Source organism: Sinocyclocheilus rhinocerous, unplaced genomic scaffold (genome assembly GCF_001515625.1).
Source record: "Sinocyclocheilus rhinocerous isolate Xijiao unplaced genomic scaffold, SAMN03320098_v1.1 scaffold1163, whole genome shotgun sequence".
NCBI classification, from domain to species: Eukaryota; Metazoa; Chordata; class Actinopteri; order Cypriniformes; family Cyprinidae; genus Sinocyclocheilus; species Sinocyclocheilus rhinocerous.
Genome location: NW_015642328.1, coordinates 303,618 through 319,846, shown reverse-complemented (window position 1 = coordinate 319,846; position 16,229 = coordinate 303,618). Strand labels below are relative to the sequence as shown.

The following is a 16,229-nucleotide window of genomic DNA, read 5'->3' as shown; positions in this document are numbered from 1 at the left end:
CTCGGACTCGATCGTATGTGGCTCATTATCTAATGCCGTCTCCGGACCAGGGCTTGACATAACCTGGGAGGTTGATGGCTCCGTGTCAGAGTATTGGTTATGATTTTCGGACGGATCAGGCCTTAACTTAACATTCTTAACGAAAAAGTTGTCAATCGTTCTTTTCATCTTCTCTCATCATCCGCGGCTACATCCTCTCTGTTTATCTGACGGGTCTAGGCTACTCACCTCTCTCTGTCTGACTGCAGCACACGCATTTTCAAACGTACACACACGTACAGGAATATCTGGACCACGGCCAATCAGAGGGGGGGACCGCCCTTCACTATCTCTGATTGGTTTAGACCACGATATGGGCCTAATGGGTGTCTGTTGTTGAACCACAGGGAGACTTTCATAGTCGCGGAGACTTTTTTTTTCCCTCGAACGGCTGGTCGCAACGGTGCGACCTCAGATTTTTTTTAGTCGCACCATTGAGAAATTAGGTCGCACATGCAACCAAATTGGTCGCACTCTAGAGCCCTGAACTGTTATATATCCAAAATAATCAATATTAAAGCGAATTGAAATCGGAATCTAAACGAATTGCAAGCTTGTGAAGCATAATCGAATGAAATTGAATCGTGAAATTTGTCAAAACCCAGCCCTAGAATATATCTTGACTATAATGTTGTTAATTGGCATTAATGTGTATGTTTTGTTTCTGTTTATGTTCTTGTTTGTCACTGTGGAAGCGGATGCTGGGTGATTAGAGGTGGATCCTGAGGTACAGGAGACGGTATTATCATTGGTGCGTGAATGAACGTTTCTGATCCAGGCTTGGTGATTAAAGATTAAGACTGCTTTACAACCTCATCTAGCAGGATTTCTGCGGAAAGTCGGGAATCTGTTCCCTGGGCCGTGATGTGTGATGATATGTGAATAATGCATGTGTGTGTGAGTTGTGTCCTACACTGAACTGTGATTTACTGAGTAGATGGTCTCTCTCTTTCCCTTGAAGGACTTCAACATCACCTTGGTCCTTCTCTCAGTCCAGTGCTCGCTCCGATAACATCAGTCTCCACTAAGGCAGGCTTATCACTGAGCCAGGCCTGCCATTGTGTTTACGGCTGTGCTTTGAATCAGTAAGACCCCTCTAATATATATCTGCAGGGCTCGTAAAGGAGCCGGTGTATAGCTTTTATTGACTCCTCTGGAAGACATTGGAGACGTAGATCAAAAGGAATGGGCTTCGAAATGCTTGCGGTTGGGGATGAATATACTTTCATTTAAGTACGAGCTGTTTGCGTGCTGTCTTCCCCTTTGAGTAGTACATGTGGAAAAAGGACGCTGTGTCTGTGCAGTTGCTGTTTGTTTTAGAGTCAATTGCTTTGCTCCGAAACCTAGTGAGGCAGCATATTAAGGCGAAGTTTGTTCCAAAACGTAGTGGATCCTAAATTAACTTGTTTTAGTCAAATTCTAAGGCTGCAGTGCATGTATTGTTCACAGAGGATGCAATGTCAGTATGCATTGCGATAAGTTGAGTGCATGGAGAAAAAAATAATCAATAGAAAGAATAATAAGAAACTTATATTTTCTGCAATACTTAAAGTATCTATACAAATATATCAGTGTAATTACTTTTTTCACCCAGATTTTATGTATTCCTATGCTTATGAGACCATGTCTCAAATGGCACATCTCATGTGTATTTGCAGTCTTTATATATACAGTGGTGTGAAAAAGTGTTGGAGTACACAGAAAAGGGGTGCAGGAGGAGGAGTGGCATTGGAACCAGTGCTATTTTAGTATTATTTATATAGTTTTATTAATATTTAGAATTAACTTTTATATTTCATATTTTCAATATAATTTTCAAAATAATTTATATTTTCATTTTAATTGTAGTTTAAATTTTAGTAATTTTATTGTGTGCTGTAATATCTTGTTTTTTGTAAAAAAAAAAAAAAAAATTAATAAAAATTTCAGTTAATAATTTGAGTACTTCAGCTTAAATTTATTACAATTATTTGCCAAGGTAACAATTAAAATTTTAGTTTAGTTTAGTTTTTTTATTAAAATAAAACTGAAATAAAATAATATTTTTTAATAGTTTAAGGTTTTAGTTAATGATAACACTGACCTGAACATGACCCAGGCCATTAGTTAGCCAAAACCTATTTAAATTGAAACCCTGTTGAGTCTTCCTTGAGGATCTGTGAGGAGTGAAATTTTTTTTGGTTGATGAAGATGATTCCAAATAAGTCACAAGATTTCATGATGGTTAGGATGCTGGCTTAAAAGGCATATATATATATTTCAAATTATTTTTTTTTCCAAATATATCTATTTTATATTTATATTTAAGTTTTTTTTTGTTGTACTTTTTGCTTTTATTTATAGGATAGTCGAGTGTACACAGAAAAGGGGTGCAGGAGGAGGAGTGGCATTGGAACCAGTGCTATTTTAGTATTATTTATATAGTTTTATTAATATTTAGAATTAACTTTTATATTTCATATTTTCAATATAATTTTCAAAATAATTTATATTTTCATTTTAATTGTAGTTTAAATTTTAGTAATTTTATTGTGTGGTGTAATATTTTTTTTTTTGTAAAAAAAAAAAAAAAAAAAAATTTAATAAAAATTTCAGTTAATAATTTGAGTACTTCAGCTTAAATTTATTACAATTATTTGCCAAGGTAACAATTAAAATTTTTGTTTAGTTTAGTTTTTTTATTAAAATAAAACTGAAATAAAATAATATTTTTTAATAGTTTAAGGTTTTAGTTAATGATAACACTGACCTGAACATGACCCAGGCCATTAGTTAGCCAAAACCTATTTAAATTGAAACCCTGTTGAGTCTTCCTTGAGGATCTGTGAGGAGTGAAATTTTTTTTGGTTGATGAAGATGATTCCAAATAAGTCACAAGATTTCATGATGGTTAGGATGCTGGCTTAAAAGGCAGTATGCATTGAGGAAGCTCAGTACGGTTTGGAAGAGTACTTATGTTTCCGTTTATGGTGCACTGTATAGCTGCTGCTCTCTCTCTCTCTCTCGGTCTGGTAATAAATGCTCCCGCTGCAGGCTCCCAGAGGTAGTCAGACTGGAACAATTATAATCTTCCCAGTGCACCCGAGACCGCGGCCACTCCCGCATGTAACACCATTAATTGCATTGTTACTTGTTATTGTACTGAATGGCACTGCCGTCTTGAGTGCTGTTTACTAATGAAACGCGTTGCAGTGAGACAGTTTGTGCCCGTTTAACGTGGCTATTAAACCTAAAGCAGCCATACTCTGATCCCTCGCTCCTTTTGGGATTGAAAAAAAAGAGAGAAAGAAAAACTAAAACTGAAGAGTTCCCATGAGGCGCACCTTCATTAGGAGCCTGTTAGAGCGGCCTGAGTGAACAGGAAGAAGTTTCCTTTCCCCCGCCAGCACATACCCTCTTAAAAATGAAGGTTCTTCAGTGGTTCATTGCATAGCACTTTAGCTTCAGTAAAGAACCATTTTTTGCTGTATAGTAAGGTTGTTGTGGTACTCCAGCACTTCAGTTGTCGATGCCGTAATTGTACAATTCTCAATATCACAGCGGCAATGAATATTCAGTTCAGTTGAATTAACATTTATATCTATAGTGCTTTTCACAGTACGTAGTGTTTCAAAGTGTCATGAATCCTGTCCATGGACTTCCGTTCAATCACCACCAGAGGTCACCCTTCCATTACAGTGACTCTCGCACAACACAAACTGTTGCATGTCATCCCGGCCCCAGGTTGAGCGTGGTGACTAGGATACAGTTACCCATCATCCTCCTGTGTTTCCTGTCGAGATATGCCTGTACATGTGTCGGAGAGTTTTGCGGACGTTTTTCTCTGCTCGCGCCTCTGTCATTGGGATTAGATTAGCCTGTACTCTCATGCCTGGATGCTTTGCTGTATTAGCTGAGCCCCAGCAGGGCAGTGGCATTCATGGGGAGATGGCCGGTTTCTACAACAGAGATAAAGCTGCTGGATTTCAAATCACACTATGCTCACTGACCTTCTGTGAAATGTTAAACCTCAGCCCAGCTCGACCGCCGCACAATCTCACCGTCTGGCAAGCGCCACGGAGAAGATAGAAACCTATGGGAGGAGAATTCTGAGGGAATTTGAATGTCAAGGTGTGTGTCTATGTGTGGTTTAAAAGCTCTGGGTCCATTTGATTTGCGGTGTGATAAAAGCGGGCTCTGCGGTGTAGCGGGTCATATGCATCAACGCAGCAGTTCTGTCAGATTCGCTATCATCGAATGCGGTTCATCTCTGCCGGCTTGGGAGCTGCAGCCATTCTGATTTTATCACCGTTTGTCCCCTCCGGCCCCACACAGGCCTGTCCTGGGTGGTGGTTGCTTAATGGTTGAGGATCGTAACTGCTGTCAGAAAGGTCTCTGGTTTAATTCGAAGTAGAAGCTGAAATCATTGCCCTGCATGGGTTTTCCAGTTGCTGATGTTGTTGGTGCCGATACAGTATGTGTATATATATGTGTGTGTGTGTGTGTATTTTCTTCTGATTTTCTTGTTTATTTTTTTATATTATATATTTTTTTTATATATATTCACACACACACACACACACACACACACACACAAAAGTTAAAAAAAATATATAAAAGATTATTAAAAATGTATTTTTAATGTGTAAAATGCAAAACAATCTTTTATAAAATACATTATGAAACAAATTAACAATACACATTGTATATACAAACACACACACGTATAATTTACATTATATAATGTAATTTACAGTCTATACTGTGTAAATGTTAATATTACATAGATGCAAACTCCTCACCTTTCAGTAACAACTCACTTTTTTGAGATCAAAATATGTTACCTATGAGATTTGCTTTGATCCAATGATAAAGTGTTTTTATGAAGGGAGGGGTCTTACAAGGGTACTTGTGATCTTACTAGGGTAAATAAAGACCTTTTGTTTCAATAAGTTTTGTATAGTATTTTCTTTACTCTACATCAAAAACTATGTCTAAAAAGGGTAATATTTGATGTATTTGAGGTCTGAGATGTGGGAACGGTGAAGAGAGAGGGCAAACAATTTGCATGTTAGGTCAGCATCGCCGTCTAATCAGCCAATATTGTCTTAAATAGACTGCATAGCACTTCATCTTTTATAACAACATTTGGATTTTGACCAAATATATTCAAATATCTTGATTTTGTAAAATGTTGCAACAATATGTTTTTTTTGTGTGAAAAATAACGGTTTTGGACATGTAAGGTAATAATAATAATAATAATAAAAAATACCTTAAAGTAACTACAAAAGAGCATGTAAAGCAAAAATCTTAAAAATAAATTACACATGGAGCATGCCCCTGATCCTCACAATGTTCTCACCATTTTTTCCCCCTTACCTGTTTGCATCTCTGATATTATATTTATAAATTTATGACATTTACACACACACACACACACACACACACATATATATTATCTAATATATGATACTATTATTATATATACAATATATATATACAATACAACATACAATATTATTATCACAATGTGTATTTTCTTCTAATGTTCTTGCTTATTTTTTATATATATTTTACACACACACACACACATATACACACAAAAGTAAAAAAAATATATAAAAATATATTTGTAATGTGTAAAATACATAAAACAATCTTTTATAAAAATACATAATGAAAAAAACTAAAAATACACATTTGATATATATATATATATATATATATACAGTATATATGTATGTATGTATTTTTTAAAAGCCTAGTTCTACTAACTACAAACTAGCTATCTTGTTTCCTGGGTATCCAGTATGCCACAGGATTGTGATCTAAGCACAAAGAAAAGTCCAGTGCTGTTTATAGCGAGGCTGACCTGAGTTCTTCACGCTGCTGTCAGAATGGTCATGGTGGAGGCTGCATTGCTTCATGAGGGGGTTGGTAGATGTGATTGAGATCCATTAAGCACGATTACATTATGGATATAAATCCACAGCTGAACACAGCTTTGTACTTGTATGGAGATCCATTACAGCATTTATTCAAAGCTCTTGTTCAATTTGTACCTCTCTTTGCCTCTGATGTATCCAATAAGGAAATCTGGAAGAAAAAAGAATGAAGCCATGGTGGTAATAAGCTGAGATGTGCTGAAAATCGGACAGTTTTAATGGGGTCTCCGATTCCGATGGAAATGAAGAGAAATGGCGGTGATCCTCTGGGCTTCACGGGTGAAAGAATTAACACAGCTTGCCACTCTGTCCCAGCCATCCTCCCGTTACCAGGGTAACGGACGCCCATGTGCCTCGGAGTAAGTGTGGTGACACAGTTGCTGCTGCAGCCTGACTGAAGCTCTCCTCGCGGGCAGCAGCCCAGCCAGAGCTGAAACGAGCAGGAATGGGAGTTTCTATCTCCACAGAACAGTGATAATCTACCCTAATGACCTCTGTGGGGAAAATATATGCAGCCTCTGACACTATCGAGTCTTTGTTTCTGCTTTAATGAGCTCTCGGCTACTAGGTAGAACATTCATGGTAATCTGCTTATTGGGCGCTGTGAGATAAAACAATTTTAGAATATCATATCTTAAATCCAGCTTTGTGTGCTTAAGTTAGACCAGGATCATTTACTGAAAATCGGACAGTTTTAATGGGGTCTCCGATTCCGATGGAAATGAAGAGAAATGGCGGTGATCCTCTGGGCTTCACGGGTGAAAGAATTAACACAGCTTGCCACTCTGTCCCAGCCATCCTCCCGTTACCAGGGTAACGGACGCCCATGTGCCTCGGAGTAAGTGTGGTGACACAGTTGCTGCTGCAGCCTGACTGAAGCTCTCCTCGCGGGCAGCAGCCCAGCCAGAGCTGAAACGAGCAGGAATGGGAGTTTCTATCTCCACAGAACAGTGATAATCTACCCTAATGACCTCTGTGGGGAAAATATATGCAGCCTCTGACACTATCGAGTCTTTGTTTCTGCTTTAATGAGCTCTCGGCTACTAGGTAGAACATTCATGGTAATCTGCATATTGGGCGCTGTGAGATAAAACAATTTTAGAATATCATATCTTAAATCCAGCTTTGTGTGCTTAAATTAGACCAGGATCATTTAGATACTACTGAAATGGTGGAATTAACTATAAGGGTACTTCCTTGTTGACCGTACATTTGTTCTAGTAAATAACCTTGTTAGGATTTCAAACGGGAAGGCTTAGGAGGGAGAAAGGGTGCATTCGAGACTAAATGTAGTAATTTTACCGATTTAACTTCATTTTTCAGTAGCATGACAGTCGCTTGGTTGTTTTCAGAATACTGTAGCTTTTCCAAGAGTCTTTTCCTAACTAGTAGCAGTGTAGCGCAACCACAAAGCTACATTGCTGTTTTCAATGTCGCATTGTAATTTGCAAATGGTGTTACTGCCGAGCGAGTTAAGTCAGACTCACTCTCGTATGTAGCACTGGAAAATCTGATTAATTCTTGTGAATTGATTCATTTGGAGAGTTCATGTAAATTAATTGATTTAAAAAAAAAAAAAACAGTTGACCAATTTGAGAATCTACATAGTATTTTAGGTCTTCTAGATAGATTTATAGAATAATATTTATTTAAATGTTGCTGTTCATGGCTATGTTTTCAACTTCATCATATATATATATATATATATATATATATGTGTGTGTGTGTATGTAGTCTAAATTTAAATTGATGCTGTCACCATTTTGAGATTTTTTTCATTCATTTTTAAAAACTTTTTTTTTATATATATCATTTTTTTTTATATATATCATTTTTATATATATATAAAAATAATTATTTTATAAAATACATTATGAAATTTTTTTTTTGTATATAGTGTTTTTAAATATTTAAACACATTCTTCAGAACTTTTATTTTAGAAATTTTAAATGCTACTAACTTGCTGTCTCTTTTAGAATTTCTTTTTGTAAGTGGTTAGTAACTTGACTGTACAGTGACTACTTTAAAGTGTAGGTTGGCAAGCTATAGTTTCAAAGTAGCTTCCACAACACAAAGGAGATTCCATTTAGCCAGGCATTCATTAATATACCAGATGTGTTTAGATATAGTTTACGATATCGTCTGCTCTCACAGAGGGTGAAATTAGGCTTTGCTCTTGGGCAGATAAGAGAGAAGACTAGACTGCATCTCAAAACGTGTTTTTATAAGTTTACATATTTTGTCAAACACCCTCCTGAATGTTGTTGAACAAACCTGAACTTAAAATGTATTAAACATGAAACATTCCTGGTTAAGAATGAAAGGAAAGTTATGCTCAGACAACTCCGAGTCACTTGTGTGAACCAGCATCTGATAGTGAAATTGTTCACAGACTGTGCACAATGTTTTTTGGCTTTGAATAAATACACTTGGGTAGATTAATCAAAAGAGTGGTTATAAATCATTTCTGCAAGTACTAACCCATGATAACCGTGTTAAGCTGTGGAAACTCTTGCTCAATACTTGGCTCTGGGCATAACAATACTGTGAGCAGAGAGCTGCGCAGACCAGCTGTAATTAAAAGCTGTAGTTTCAAATGGGATAAAAAGACTCGCTGCAACTTTTGTAATGTTTTTTCATGCCAAGATTAAAGCCCTTTGATTATTTCTTGTGTAATTGGGGCTATTTGAACGCAGAGTGGTTGTTTTGTGTCTGCTTAGTCGAGGCTTTGAGTTGGACATGGTTTTCGCTTTGAGCCGTATGAAATCTCTACCTGCCACTTCTCTGTTGTGAAGTGATAAGAGAGCCGCTTTAAAAACAGCCTGAGTGCAGCTATTTACTGCCTCTGCGGCAGAGAGAACGTGACCTTTCACCTCTCCTTCGTTTCTCAAGTATTGACAGCACATGACTTTTTTGTTCGAGCTGAGATCAAGACTGGATTTTTCATAGTGTGGATTTCCTGCTTCAAGAAAATGCCAGGAGTCCTCCAGCTAAGTTTGTTTTTCTCATGTAAATGACAATTCTTGTCTCTGTTTTCGCGGAAACGTGTCTCTGCAGCTCATAGGAGCTCACAGGCCTGCGTCCAATCAGACGCGCCGGGGGAGGGGCTTCGCCAGTTAGGTTAGTAGGGCATGACATGTGATTCCACAAGAGGAGGAGCCTCTGCAGGTCACACCCTTTGAGAGAATTCTTACAGGTAAACACTCCGAGCAGATGAGTCAAGGCTTGCCGGGATTTTGACGTAGGCTGTGGAGTGTTTATGCCCTCAAAAGAGAGCTGTTACGTACTTTGGAGTGCCTCGGAAATATGGGTACCGTGGTGTGAGATTACATATAAATGTGTTTCTGTCTAGAGGGAAGGAAAGTGTTTGTCACGAGAGCTGAGAGAAGCCTACGCCAAGCGTATGAATGAAATCTCAGAGCAGGTACAGAGTTTATTTTTACTTTCTCAAAGGCCCATTTATATGTCAGGTTGATATTAAGTGTGATGTAAGGAAATAGGAGTCTTGTGGGATGGATGGCAATTGTTTTGATGTAAAGCTGAAGTACTTGTCAAAGTATTCTTAAATCTGATTATTTATTACAGTGTGGTTCTATTTTTGTATACTTTCACCCTCAAGCAACAAAACAAACTCTTCTAGGAAGCTGCTCTCGTTTAAACCCCATTGACATCTAGTTCATCACCAGGTTTGCATGAAAAGAGAAGAAGATTGAGGAGATTTTAACTTGACCGTAGCATCATCCTGGCAACCACTAATGAATTTTGCACCAGTCGCATTTTCTTCTGACATTGTAAAAAATCTAGTTTAGTCTAATTTGTTGAGAATGTGACATATTAGAAGTCAAGTTGCACATAAAGTTGACTTTTTCTTGTTTTTGTGGCTGAGTGACTCAGTGGGCGATTTATTACCAGCATGAATAGACTCATTACTTGTTCTTCACCCACTTTAAATGAGTTTCATGCTTGTTTTAACGCAGCTCTCCCAATCAAGCGAGCAAAACAATGACAGTTTGGCAGTCGCCTGGCTTGTAATATCAGGACGGTCCGCGTCTGCGTGTTGAATAGAGGATCTCTCTTGGCACTCGTGTATGTGGTTAATAGTCAGATGTTAAGATGGGTGATGAGGGAACAAAGTGCTGTTCTTTGTCATCGTGCTGTCTTTGTTATGTCACTCATACTGGCATGTAAATGAACATAGCCAATTATAGAATATCGTTATGCATTTTAACACATGGCAGACACGGGCGGACGTTAATTTATTCAAGCCCAATGGCCGGTCGCTTGCATATGCAGATGTACTGTATATGACTATATTAAACGCAAACTGCATGTATGCATGTGTTTAATCGCTGATTTATGATGAGGCTGCCAAACAAATGTTGATTTAGACAGGCAGATGGTATTTGGGCTCTGATCAGAGCATCATGCCTAATTATCTGTAGCTTTAACCCACCCTCTGTGATCTGGCTTTCTGCTGTCATCTGGACGCACGGCTGGAACACATTTACAGCTATTTGCCAGAGAAACACAATCCTGCAGAAACAAACCTGAACCTGGTCATCAAGTATAATGTATCATTCACAACAATAACTCATGTGGGAACCAGTATGCATGTTTTTCTTTTATTTTGGGCCCATTTTGGTGCAGATGGTGTTAGAATAAGTTTGTAAATAAACCAGGAAAAGAGAATTCACATCACTGCTCTTCCTTATCGTGTGATACTCAGAAGTATTTTGCAAAAACTTTCTTTGAAGTCGAAAATAATGGTCAAGAATGATGTTTCGGGTCTCTCGGGACACAATTGGCAGTTGCCAGCAAATTAGGCCTAAACAGAGCCCTGTGTTGTCATGGCAACAGTGCAATTAAATTACTTTACTGTCAGCTGTAATATAATTTTCCTGTGCAGCGGCTCACGGGACCGGAGCGCCCCATCAGAGGCTGAGTGAGATGAACGCTCCTCATTGGAAAGATGCAGTACATTGATTTTTCATGCATGATTTTAGTGTCCGCATTGCATTTCAATGTGCTGATGGCTGGGTTGAACAAGAGGCGATTTCGTTCCACTTCAAAATGCTGCTCTCTCTGCAGCGCTGAAGTATAATCTTTAAGTATTTCTCTTTTCTGAATGACAATCAGTGTAAAGCAGAGGTCTCGTTGTTTTAGAAAAACATAATCTGCTCTTTGAAGTGGAGTGTGATCTTTATGTTTTCGTAGAATAATTTCGGCAGTATCATGTTTGATGGGGACTTTCTAGTAATTGCTTTTGCAGATGGACCGGGTGTGTTGAGCGAGGCAGGAGAGACAGCGCCACATAAATTGATCTTTGCGACAGATCACAGAGAAGGTTGCAGACTGTTTTTCTGGTGTCATGTTCGGAGTATTTGATTCAGTGATTGACATGCCCCTATAATATCCTTCCCCTCTGTCACACCCAGTTCTTTATGGGTTAGTGTATTGAAATAGATAGTCAGTCATTTTTAGATTAGTAATACTATGGCTGTCATTTGTGCTGGTTGTGGTGACAAGACTTAGCTCATGAATATTAAGTAATGCATAAATATTTAATCATATTTTATTCTTTGTAATATTGTAAAATATTATTACAATTCAAATGTAATGTTTTCTAATATATTTTAAAACATAAAATAATTAATTCCTGTGATGGCAAAGTTGAATTCTCAGCAGCCATTACTTCAGTCTTTAGTGTCACATGATACTTCAGAAATCATTCTAATATGCTGATTTATTGAATTATTGACTTTACTGTCTTATTTGATCATTACCGGTTTGACTAAATCACGATACAATTCCCCACGATTAGTATTACCATTTCATATTTTAAGTATCATTAAAACCGTATTCGATTAACGCGATTTGAAAAACTCAGGATTAATAAATTCTGCATAAAGCAAAGTAAAAAAAAAAAAAACTAAATCCAGCATAAAGCAAAGTTTTAGGTAACAGTTTCATGTGCGCACAGCACGCAGAGTAGTTTTGTTTTGGGTTAAAACATGGCGGGAAGCTGGGAGGTTATTATACAACTGAATATATGTATGCATTAATTATATGAATGTACCTCTGAAGGTTCTGACTGTCTTCAGAAAAGATTTGATGGCATTTTGTTTTCATCTTCGCTCCATGTAATACCTAATAAAGTAGTGTTCTTAATCACAATGCTGCTTTGTCTAGGGAGGTTACGGGAAACAGCTGTAATTCTGCTGTTCCATAAGCACCACCTAGTGTCAGAGAGTCGATTTACAGAGAGTTACATTTACATTCAGCCTGTGTGCAGTTTTTGTTTGGCCAAAAAACAGACCAAATTTGCATGCCCTGCTGTAAATTTTGACTGGTTAATGAAAAACAAGCTTATGTGGATTCTACAGGCGTCTGTGTATCTAGAAGTATTTATGGAGCAGATATAAATATAATCATTTATTAATCAATTATCATTTTGACTGAACCCTTTTCTTTATTTAAAGGCTGAAATGTGAGGTTTGCCATTTTATTAAACTTTTTCAAAGCTTTATTTGAACATTTTGTACAGGTTATTAGATAAACTGTTATCAGTCATGTTGTCATTTAAAATCTGGACATCATTGGTAATGTTATTGTTTTAGTGTTTATGCAAACAAAAAGCCATTTTATTTGTTGTTTGTTGATTTTAAATATAAAACTTGGTAAAATGATTTATGTGTCAGTACTTTTTGAACATTTCCAGCACATTTTAACAATACCATGTTAATACCGATAACCGTGATAATTTTGGTCACTATAATCGTGATAAGAATTTTTCATACCGTTACATCTATTTGTCACATTATATATGTATTGATATCTGTATTTTTATCTGTGTATGGCAACTATAAAAAGAGCAATTGAGAGAACATAAAACAGAGCAGATCATTTGTAGATGACCTTGAGCGTTATATTCCATTTACTTGAAATATTTCACACTACAGCAAGGCGTCTTCGGTTGCTCGATAGCTGTTCCATCATCTCCGAGAGCAGACTTGCGTGCCGTGCATTCTTGCTGTTGACAGAGTAGGATGGTTCTCATAGTCTCGTTCTTTTGTGCTCTCAGAGAATGTTTTGTCCCTTGGATAGAAAAAAAGGGCTTCCTGCAGTGATCTGAACATCAAGGTGATCTTAGTCATCCTCCAAGACGTCAGTTTTGTCCCTTGGATAGAAAAAAAGGGCTTCCTGCAGTGATCTGAACATCAAGTGATCTTAGTCATCCTCCAAGACTGTCAGTTTGTTAACTTGTACAATAGTGGATTTGGATTGAGAAATATTTCATGTGTGAAGCCTGCTTCATAGTCTCTCGCACTGTCCCAAACGGCGCTCTTAATGTGTTTTAATTTCACCTTTGACCTTCTGTGATTGTGATCGTGTTCTCTTTGGTGTCTTCTGTAGGAGCCTTGGTCTAAATGGGTCCGGTTATGCCTCCCAGTAAGAAGCCGGAAAGCTCCGGGGTCAGCGTCGCGAGCGGCCTGAGCCAGTTCTATCAGGCGAGCTCCATCACGCGCGCCCTGCAGGAGGCCGAGGAGATGGACCTGGCTCTTCCCACCATCAAATTGGAGAAGGGCAGCATGGAGGACGAGGAACTCACCAACCTCAACTGGCTCCACGAGAGCAAGAACCTGCTCAACAGCTTCGGTGACCCTGTGCTGAGGAGCGTCAGCCCCGTCCAGGACTTGGACGATGACACCCCACCCTCCCCAGCCCACTCGGACCTCCCTTATGACGCCAAGCAGAACCCGAACTGCAAACCTCCTTATTCCTTCAGCTGCCTCATCTTCATGGCCATAGAAGATGCCCCCTCCAAGAGACTGCCAGTTAAAGACATATACAACTGGATCCTGGAACACTTCCCTTACTTTGCCAACGCCCCCACGGGGTGGAAGAACTCGGTCAGGCACAATCTGTCCCTCAATAAGTGTTTTAAGAAAGTGGACAAGGACAGGAGTCAGGTAAGGATGCCAAAACCGCTCTGCATCGAGACATCAATCTTTAACTGCAGAGTGGGAAGTGCTGACGTTAATTTATTCTAGTTTTCATTTCATTTTTACACTTTTTATTTGACATTCACTTTTTTCACATTTGCTTAACATTTTCCTGAAAACAGCTGCTTTAAAAAAAACATATATATATATAGCTGTGACAAACGGGCTAAACAGAACGTTTGTAGTTCACATTTTTTGCGTATAGCATTAAAAGCCTTATAGATTTGCAAGACAAGGCAATAATAAATGCCTTTGTCAGGTGCTGCTGGGAATTCCAGTTCATTTGCAGTGAATCAGACTGTTCAGATCAGCAATGAACCGATTCATAAAATGATTTGTGAATCAATTTGAAAAAAATTCAATTTTTATTTGTTAATCATAAATAAAAAAAATTACCATGAACAGTGTTTATTTTTCAATATTAGTTCATGATATCTAATGCATTAAATAATGTTAATGTATTTAACCTTGTTGATTATGTATTTTAACAGTTTTGTTCAATAAAACCATATGATTTCTTGCTTTTGATACTTTATTTGAACTTATTATTATTGCCTCATTGTTATTATATATGTATTTTAATTAATTTTAAAGGCTATTGTTCACTTACATCTATTTTTATTACCACAAAAAAATAATTATAATTATAGGGCCCTATGAAATCCGTTTTATTTCCAAATTATAATTTTTTTTCCATTTTCATTTCTCTATATTCTGTTTTAATGGTTAAATTGAATTTTATTAATCAAAAAGCCTGTCTAATTAATTGAGTTTTACAGTTTTATCTTTACCAAATTCTGTTTTCCATAATTTTTTTGGATTCCATTTTAATGGTTCCATTAAATGTTAATAATCAAAAGCATCTCCAATTAATTGATTTTATAAAAATAAAAAACTAAATACATTTAAATTTTTCTCCTAAATAAATTCTGGTAAATAACATTTCTGGTAAATACTAGATGCACTTTACTTTTGCTTTAAAAAAAGGATTTCATAGAAATTTGAATTTCATTTGGTTTAATAAAATATAGTTTAATAAAATATTCTTAAGTAAAATTGTTGAGTTTTTTGTGGAAAATTAATCGTTTAGATGAATCGATAAATTAGTCGATAGATTAATCGAAATAAAAATAGTCGTTAGTGGCAGCCCTAGATACATCAAAAGTAGGCCAGTTCACTTAAATCAAAGCACTGTATGGACTAGCTGCTAAAATACTAGTTAAATATGAATCCTGCATGTTCTGTGTGTCTCTGTGTGAATGAATTGCGCAGACACACGATTTCGTTTACTACATGGATACTGAAGCGTGCGTGACGCTCGCGCAATTTTTAGCCTCTGTCACCTCAATATATGAGTACATAAACACATAAACAACTTCATCATGTCACTTCATTAGCATTTTATCGTTTCTTTTGAGAAAACTATTGTCATATCACATACAAACAGAAACCTAAAGGTCTTCACATCGACCCTTCAAAATAAAAGTTCAGTTTAACTTGAAGAAACCATAACAGAAATTTTACTTAATGTAATGGTAGTACTACTACTACTAATACAATTATTATTAAATCATTTTTAATAATAGCATTATTTTTAAAAGAGTATTTACCAAACAATTATTTAAAATAATTTATTTAGCAGAAAAATGTAAATACACAACATACACAGCATTTCTGGGGGGAAAAAATAAAATAGTCGTATTTATATATATATATATATATATATTAGGGTTGTGACGGTGAGGAAATTTTCCCACCGGTTAATCGAAGTGTGACAACACCGGTAATACCGGTATCACCACGGGGGCGGGGGTGTTCCCTCTTTTCCTCGCTTTCCTTCGCTTTTAAGTGCGCGTGCACATTTTACTTTCACTTTCAAATAGCGGCAATTCAGAGTAAAGCAATTGTTCGTTTTTAGTTCGTTTGAATTTTCCCTCTTTTCCTTGAATTAGCGGCAGTTCGGCGTCAATTGCTTGAATGCAACAACAAAATACAACGTCAAACTCACTTTAGCCTATATATAAAACATAGAACTTTTATTAACAAAACAAATAAAAATACACCATGCTATAGGGCAAGCTATGCCTAATATAAAATAACAAATAACTTACATAAAGTTTAAATGTACAAAACTGGAAACAAGTAAACATGTATAATATATAACCAAATAAATAAGAAACGTAGAACGTTTAGTAGCAAAACGAGTAAGAAAGCTTGGAGGCACGGCATACACCTTGATGTCAAATAAAATAAATAAAT

The 16,229-nt window shown here is 36.9% G+C and overlaps 1 protein-coding gene across 5 annotated transcripts in view; it reads left to right on the top strand.

Annotated features, from left to right (window-relative positions):
• Positions 1–16,229, top strand: part of LOC107755777 (forkhead box protein N3-like) — a 109,370-nt gene that overhangs the window by 22,448 nt on the left and 70,693 nt on the right. For 3 of the 5 annotated variants that reach the window (XM_016572678.1, XM_016572679.1, XM_016572680.1), the window contains exon 2: positions 13,381–13,937. In XM_016572678.1, the coding sequence (XP_016428164.1) occupies positions 13,395–13,937 (543 nt within the window). In that variant the 5' untranslated portion in view covers positions 13,381–13,394. Of the gene's footprint in view, positions 1–6,783; positions 6,805–9,239; positions 9,392–13,380; positions 13,938–16,229 lie in introns of those variants that run through there. The other 2 variants (XM_016572681.1, XM_016572677.1) reach the window with 2 other exon arrangements.